The 8,843-nt window shown below is 35.9% G+C and overlaps 1 protein-coding gene across 1 annotated transcript; it reads left to right on the top strand.

The window, feature by feature from the left end:
• Window positions 1–4,728: 4,728 nt before the first annotated feature.
• LOC145088799 (uncharacterized) lies at window positions 4,729–7,841 on the top strand. Its single transcript, XM_079027211.1, has 5 exons — window positions 4,729–5,206; window positions 5,278–5,402; window positions 5,547–6,090; window positions 6,235–6,680; window positions 6,830–7,841. Exons 1-5 carry the CDS (start codon window positions 4,909–4,911, stop codon window positions 7,496–7,498), a joined length of 2,082 nt encoding a protein of 693 aa, XP_078883337.1. The 5' UTR covers window positions 4,729–4,908; the 3' UTR covers window positions 7,499–7,841.
• Window positions 7,842–8,843: the final 1,002 nt, after the last annotated feature.

Here is an 8,843-nt window from a genome sequence, read left to right as displayed (position 1 = left end):
TGACTTGACTCATGACTTGTTAAGGGTAAATGGACAATTTAACCTGAGGGTGGTTAGCAGTAATTGATTAAGTGTTTGGTGGGAATTACAGTCAGAAGATTTCTGAAGCAGCAGCAGACAGACCTTTTCCACACAGATCAGCAGCTACTTCGAGGTGAGTTACCTTCCAGTAGTGGTGGGTCTAAGGCCACAATGCCGACCCACAAGTAGGAAATGTATGATGGATGATTGTCTTTGTGATATCATCTAGGTTTGCTACTACCTGATATGTTATATGCTAGCATGATATGTTACATGTGATAGTAATAGAGTTCGGTTGTTAGGACCAAAGGGTAGTCAGACACCCCAGATACGTCTGACAGTATATGATGATATGTTTGCATGTTGGCCTTTTACATTATATGCGATAGAGGTAGTAGGAGGTGTGACATCCCCAAAATCATGACCAGAAAAGACCTATTTCATTTATGCTTTTTAAAATAATTTCAGAGTAAATCCTTTTGATTTAAAAGAGTTGCGGAATTTGTTCCCAAAACAAAATATGATAAAATAATATTTATCGAAGCATTTCATCAAGAGATGCATTTTCATTATATAATCAAAACTCGGGATGTCATGTTTCGATACAGACCATAAAGCATAAACGATAACATTACAAGTCATTCAACAAATATATACATATACAGACTTGTAAACAAAACAAATCGATGATTCATCCATCTTATGCCCTTGCGCCACTTCCTGTAATACAAATAAAACTGAGTGGGTCAGGCTTGGGAGCCTGGTGAGCATATAGGGTTTTCAACCCACAATAAATAAATTATATTTAATTTCCCCAACCAATCATTATCCCGATTACCCATTCCCGTTATCCTCACTTTACGTCCCTAAAACAACATCTATCTCAAGGGACCTAATCTAGGATTTTCATCGGGACGGACATTACTACTAAGGGGTTTCCTCAACAATAGATGTCCTAAAGGAAACCATGATGGGGATAGAGTACACCGGTGAACACATCGTTCACAACACCTACAGGTTATGAACCTGCTAGCGTTCCACTAGACTGTCTAGAAGGAGTCTGTGGTCGTTATCCATACTCCGTTGAATAACTAGATCAACAACAACAACAACATCGAGGCCTCTCATCTGTTTATTACACACCAACTATCTACCCATGTTCTACCCAACATATTAGTAGATAAAAATATATATTTTCATACATAGTTTAAAACCTGTATAGCATGTTCATTCAATATATATTCCACATAACAGATGAGGCACGCCCACATAACACGTATTTCATAGAAAATAATTCAGATCTATGAGATAGAAGAGAGTGAATATACATTCACACACATAACAACAAAAGTACACACATAACACATATTTCGTATAAAATACTTCATAATTATGCGTTAGAAGAAAGTAACTACACCTTCACACATATAAACAACAATATACTTAATACACTCAGACCATACTTGTATTATTGTTGCGTTTATGAAAAGTAGTATACACTCACTTGATCAGAAGATGATCGAGCAGCACTACGACTTGCAGAAGTACTATTCTCCGGCAGATCTGGAAGATCTCCTCAAAAATCGAACTTCTCGCGGGCAGAGCATCGGCTCGGGAATCGCACTTCTCGGGATCTTCGGGGCTTCGAAACTTGCTTCGGGGCTCGGGAATATTACCGGGGCTTCGGGATACTTCTGGCACGCAAAACAATGCAAAACGGGAGAGAGAGAAGAGAAAAATAGCAAAAGAACTCGGCAGCCTCGCATCCTATTTATATGAGGCTGGAGCCTCGCAGTACGCTGGGCGTACAGGCGTACGCGGGGCGTACGCGTCCGAATTCGTCATTGCTTATGTATCCGAAGAACTCGAGTGCGAGGGACGTCACGCTTCGCTGTACGTTGGGCGTACTCCGGATGAGTCCGGTGACTCCTCTTCGGATAATACCAACATTAGGAATTAAATTTAAATATTTAATATTTAATAAACTTCGGAAATTCATATCTTCTTCATACGAACTCCGTTTTCGACGTTCTTTATATCCACGCGTAGGTGAGACTACGCTCTACAACTTTCATTTAGACTCCGTCGGCTAATTATGATTTTATTTTTATTATTTATTTTTAGTAGGCCGGGACAGAAAAACTTCGTTATAAATTCATAACTTCTTCGTCCGACGTCCGTTCTCGCCTAACTTTTCATCGTTTTACTACTAACAACGAGATCTTCGATTCTCGTTTAGATTGTTTCGGCTAAAAACCGCTCGATCTCAAATCGGGTATTCGGGCCGCACATCGCTAAGTCGAAACTTCAGAAAATCATAACTTCCTCATACGAAGTCAAATTTGGGCGTTCTTTATATATTCGGAAACCTCGTTTCAACTACTACAACATTATGTAAAGATATCGAGATTATTTTACACTTAAAATTTGACACTTATTTTTATTCTTAATTAATCAAATCACATAATTAAGCAATTAAGCACAAAACATATAATACTCAAATAATACACTTCTATTATTTCAAAACGGGTTACAAAGGTTAACCTAGACTATTATATCAACATTAATGACAAGCCCAGAAACACAGGCGTTACAGGAGGGGATTAGTCTCCGAGTTCGGTCGTTAGAACCGAAGGGTAGTTCAGGCACCCCATATATGTCTGATAATATGTTATGTTATGATATATGTGATAGTAGCAGTAGGGGGGGTGAAATAGTCCCCGAGGTTCGGTCGTCAGGACCGAAGGGTAGTCAGCACCCCAAAACGGCGTGACATGGGTAGTCAGCACCCCAGAATAGCTTGACACGGGTAGGTCTGCACCCCAGAATGGCCGTACCGGGTAGGTCGGGCACCCCAGAAATGCCCGACAATATGTATGATATGTGATTGTACGATATGCGGTACGATGGGGGAACTCACTAAGCTTCGTGCTTACAGTTTTCAGTTTTGGTTTCAGGTACCTCTTCTTCGAAGGGGAAGGAGCTGGCGCGGTAGCAGCCCATCACACACATGTTTCGTATTCCGCATCATGAGACCTTCCTGGAGATTTGTACTCTGACATTTTTATGTTATTATAATGTTTTTCCAGACATGCGATATCTTTATAAAATGTTATGACCAGTAAACGTTTTATTCGAATGTTTTGCTAAATATATGTTTTCAAAAAATGAAATTTTTGGCTCGTATTTTGGGGTGTTACATGATGGAAGGGGTTGGGTTATTCTTAACTGTGATAATTTTGGTGGCTTGCCGTTGACAAATATGATGTGAGGAGCGGTTGGTTTTTTATTATTTGTGACGGTGGTTCACTGACAAGTTCAAAGGTTGGAGTTATAAGATGGGGCCTCTTATTTAATAACTCAATTAGGTATGAGACTCATGTATTATATGAGTTTATATAAAAGAAAAGACTAAATATACAATTCTAAACATTTGAGAAGTTTGAATTTATAAGAAAAATGAGAAAAAAATGAATTATAGAAATCAAAGTGTTTTTTTCTCTAAATTTAAATAAATAATATAGATAAATAAAAAAATTAATGAATCTTTAATTTAGCAATTTAGAAATTAATATGTATTTATTATTGCATTTAAATACTATATGAAATTTAATAAAATAGAAAAGTCATAAAATGACATGTGGAAACAAAAAATTCAAAATTGAATGAGAGTGTGACAAGTGACAAAAAAACCTATATATATATATATATATATATATATATATATATATATATATATATATATATATATATATATATATATATATATATAAGTTTAAGTTCATTTGAGACGATGTTAATTTTGTGAAATCGTGAGACACGATTTAAAAATAATTTTAAAATGCAAAAGAAAAGAAAAAATCCGAAAATTCTTTTTTTAATTATTATTTTCGTCATTTTCTTTACCTAAAAAAATAAAAAATAAAATACAATTACCGTTTTTTTTTAAAAACACGTGAAATATTCTAATAGAATATTACACTGTAAATATTTCAATGTGATTTTTAGAATGTTAGAATATTGTAGTATTCTAGTAGATTTGTCAAATATATAAAATATTTTAATATTCTACTAGAATATTCTGAATATTTCACAGATATTTAAAAAAACGGTATTTTGTATTTTTTTATATAAAAAGTGAGGAAAATAATATTTTTTAAAAAATTGAAAATTTTCAATTATTTTGCATTTTAAAAATATTTTTTTATCTACAAAATAAATGATTAAGATTACGTATCTCCGTCTCATAAAATATAGTGATCTTACATGAACCTATATATATATATATATATATATATATAAAAGGCAAAATCAATAAATGACAAAACAAGTGTAATTTGACATTTCTCTGTCAAAAAGAAAAAAAAATTGTAATTTTGACATTTAACGATACAAGACCGGAGGTAACGGGATTAAGGACCAAATCTTATGGATTTGGAAACTATAAGGACTATTGATAGCAAATTTCCAATAGTAATAGCAAACCTGCTAAAAGAAGCATACCCTACGGACCAAAACCGTAATTTAATCTCTCTCTCTCTCTCTCTCTCTCTCTCTCTCTCTCTCTCTCTCTCTCTCTCTCTCTCTCTCTCTCTCTCTCTCTCTCTCTCTCTCTCTCTCTCTCTCTCTCTCTCTCTCTCTCTCTCTCTCTCTCTCTCTCGTGTGTGTGTGGTAATAAAAAAGTGAAAGGGTGGGCGTAACATTTCGTCATCTTGGCTGTGTTTATATTTTAGTGAAAGAGCGAGAGCGATGATACTGTCGGAGTCTGCTTTTTCATGGAGGATCCGCCTTTTTCGGTCCCCATAATCCTACTACACTACCACTTCCCCATGTCATTTTCCTAATCCATCTCCATCATCAAATATTTTCACTCTAAATTTCAACACCATGGGAAAACATTGGCTGCTCTGCAAGGTTCCTGACGGTGATTATAATGCTACTACCAAACACTCTTCAAGTTCTACCACCAACACCAAGTCCGCCGGAAAATCAAGAAAAAGAGGTGGAGTCAGACCCACGTCTTCTTCTTCTTCTCCTTCGTCCTCATCCTCATCGGGTGGTTGCATGAGTGCCATTTTTCATCTCTTTGATATCCAACACCATCATTTTCCCTTTCGCCAACCTTCCTTGATCATCTCCGATTCTTCCATAAATATCCCTCAAGAACCCAACTTTATCCTCAAAGGTAACCCTCTTTCTCTTTTTCTCTCTCGTTTGATCGTATTTTATGCAGAATTGTAACAGTGTAAATTATAGGCGTGGAAGCACCCAGGAACAGCTTGGAGTTAGAGGAACAAGAACCCAATGTCCAACAAGCTGCTTCTTCTTCTTCTTCATCATCATTGTCAAAAGTTAAGCAAGAAACAGACTTTATCATTCCTGTAAGTTTCTTTTTAAATTTTTTTATTTTTATTCAATAAACGATAATATTGTAAAGCAAGTCATGATGGTGGTAATTATTGTTTATCGTTTATTGCGATAGGGTCGTTGGATTCATTATTAATTCAAAATTAATAATTTTACAGGTTGGTGGAATTCAAATTAAAACAAAAAGATCAAGATTAATGGATGAAGTATCATCCGAATGCAGCAGTTCTCCTGGTTCAAAAACACCAAGTCTTGTTGCAAGATTAATGGGTCTTGATCTTCTTCCTGAAAACTCATCTCCTAGAACTTCTTTATCATCTCCAAGACCTTCATCTTCTTCCTCTCATGCCACCCCATCAAACCCTCTTTCAAAATTATCATCACATAAGATTAGTACGCACTCCTTGCCGGCGACACCAAGGATATCGACCGCAGCCAGGCCGTCGACGGAAGTGGACTATCACCACCGCCTTTCCCTCCAAACCACCAAAGAAAACAGGCGGAAATATGGTGAGTCGAGTACAAGCGAGTATGCGAAGCAGATTGCGCAACAAGTTAGGGAAAATATCAGCAGGAGAGTTGGTGCCGATATTACCAACACCATGAAAAGGAAAGAACATAGAAGAGATGAGTGTCTTGTGGTACTCAAACCGAAGAGACAATCACCACCACCATCCGCCATTAATTATTTCGATGATCAAGGTACGAATTGAATTATACTCCTATATATATATATATATATATATATATATATATATATATATATATATATATGAGTATATGACAACAAGTTTTTTATTAGGAAACGTATTATATATGAAACAGTTTAAATAAAATTCTTTTCAGGACATGTACGAGCAAAAGAAAATGAACCAGTTCCATTATCTTGCTCATCGAGGCTCAAATTACTGGAGATCAAGAACAATTTAAACAAACCCATCTCAAATTCAGCAAAAACTTCGCCATTATCATCATCTACAGAAGTTATGAAACGTCCATCGTCATTATCATCAAGCAGATCCCCACCATTGATCAAAGAGGAAGTACAAGTGGTGAAGCAGGAGAACCCGGTCATGAAAGTGCAAAAATGCAAGAGGATCGCAAGTGAAAAATATGATTTGAGATTGAAAAAAGTGCATCAACAAGAAGAACCATTTACGAAGAAATGCAACAAGAAGTCAACTCCATTATCAAATCATCTTGTGAATGTCAACACAACAACAAAATTTATTTCTTTCAAGAAAGACATAGACATGGCGTCTCCTTCTTCAACAACATTATCTCAAAAACAAGTACATTGCCTTACCTAGTACCAACAGTGTTTTATATATATATTTTTTACCTTTTTTATTTTCTTTTGTTTTCGCCATTTTCGAATACTTAATATTTTATATTTTGATTTTCAAATTTTTTACGAGATATATATTATTGATATTTACAGGTGCCATTAGAGAGCATCACACAGTTACCTAGTTGTCAGAGCCGGTCATACAAAGAGACCCACAAGCTCTGGTTCCAAGATAACGTCAGTAGTAATGGTAACGGTGTGGCCGCCATTACCACCACCACAATCGGTGGTCGTTCGGTTTCCGACCATCTTGAGTACATTTCAAGAATCCTCAGTCACGCCGGAATTGAAAAAACCACCCCAATCTCCGTCACCCATTGGTATTCCCCTTCCCACCCTCTCCACCCTTCAATTTTCCATCAGTTGGAAAAACTCATTAACCCCACAGTCACCACCAACTTCATCACTCGGAAACTCATATTCGATGTAGCAGACGAGCTTCTTGTGGATATCTTGAAGCCTTACATAAGTTTTAAACCGTGGGCGGCGGGTCGGAATTCATATAAAATGTACGGGTCGGAACTGATCGGAAAGTTATGCGAAAAAGTTAGTTCTTTTCCCGCGGCAGATTGCCGGGTGTTGGAAGATATTGACGCGGTGATTGAGGGTGACATGAGGAGCTGCACTAAGTTGGTCGGAGAGATAGCATTTGAGGAGGAGGCGGAGGAGCTGGTGGCGGAGATGGAACGTGACATGGTTGACACGCTGGTGAATGAGATGGCAGGGATAATATGGCACGTTGGTTGCGGAGGCAGGATCTGACTGAGGTCACATGGTTCATTCACGTGATCAGATGCCATTCGTTAAGGGGTGCACGTGAGGGGTCCAAAGTAAAAAAGAAACGGAACTCAAAGTGTTTTAAGATATGGCTCAAAAAGAAGGGACACATCCCTCAGCTTTACAAGGCCATCTAAAGAGTCACAATTAAGCTTCATGTTTCTTTCCCTTTGTAAACATTACATTTTAGATTAGTTAAGTTGTGTGCCACTTTCTTGTTGCTTCTAAAACTTGTTAATTCTCCATGCGTGCTTCCATCGATTAAAACAAGAATGTAAACAATGCTGAGTTATGTGAATATATGAAACATTAATCGGTTGTAAGTTCAGTTTATAAAACAATGTAAATATTATCATTTCCTTTTCATACATTCTATAACATTGGTTCATGTGATTTGTATGAACTAACATCAAAATGATAACTATTAAAACTTTTATATGTTTGTCCCCGTGATTTCAATTTCTTGTGCGGTTAGTCCATATGAGTTCATTTTGTAACAAAAATGATTTGAAATCACAAATTTATCAATGATTACTTTTTTTTTATTAGTTTTAAATTTCAAAATTTTAATTTAAATAAATAAAAACCCAAATCTATGAACCCACAATTTCACCTTGTTAGCATAATATTATTATGTGTATGAATTATTACTATATAGTCAACTATATATTAATAATACATACACACGCCAATTCCAATATTTTTGACAAATTTATGTATTTTCAGAAATTTTTCAATAACCAATTCAAAACTTATATCAATTCCTTTCAATGCAATAATGGAGGTGAATATAACAACCAAAACTTTCATTATTATTTTTTTTTCTCAAAACGGTATCCAATTTCGTTTTTTGTGTCCTTACACCTCTCAACAAAACAGAAAATCTGAATGCATGCTTCATACTTTAAATAATGCAATTCACACTCTTTTATTACATGCTCGACTTCTTCCCACTTATTGGACCGAAGTTCTTCATATGGCGGCTTATCTTCTAAACATTCTACATCGACCACCCTCAATAATGACATTCCATTTTATAAACTATACAATAAACACTTATCTTATGACCATATATATGTGTTTGATTGTTTTTGTTTCCATCATATATATTGATGCTTCTCATAAACTCTTTCCAAGATCAATTTCATGCATCTTTATTGGTTACCCAATGAACCACAAATGATATTGTGTTGTCTCAACCTTGAGACAAATAAAATCATCATATCTCATCATGTGGTATTTGATGAAACTGTTTTTCCATTTGGGTCAATGACACCGAATAAAGCACCTTCCTACACATTTCTTGATGATTCCGACTATTCTCATCCTC

This window comes from Lactuca serriola, chromosome 2 (genome assembly GCF_051521515.1).
Source record: "Lactuca serriola cultivar US96UC23 chromosome 2, Lser_US96UC23_V15, whole genome shotgun sequence".
Classification (NCBI taxonomy): domain Eukaryota; kingdom Viridiplantae; phylum Streptophyta; class Magnoliopsida; order Asterales; family Asteraceae; genus Lactuca; species Lactuca serriola.
Note: the sequence above shows the minus strand (reverse complement) of the source record. Positions and strands in the feature narration are given on the sequence as shown.

Coding starts and splice junctions, on each gene's coding strand:
- LOC145088799 (XM_079027211.1), top strand. CDS start 4,909: ATGGGAAAACATTGGCTGCTCTGCAAGGTTCCTGACGGTGATTATAAT. Junction 5,207..5,277: donor ACCCAACTTTATCCTCAAAG/GTAACCCTCTTT, acceptor TGTAAATTATAG/GCGTGGAAGCACCCAGGAAC. Junction 6,091..6,234: donor TAATTATTTCGATGATCAAG/GTACGAATTGAA, acceptor AATTCTTTTCAG/GACATGTACGAGCAAAAGAA.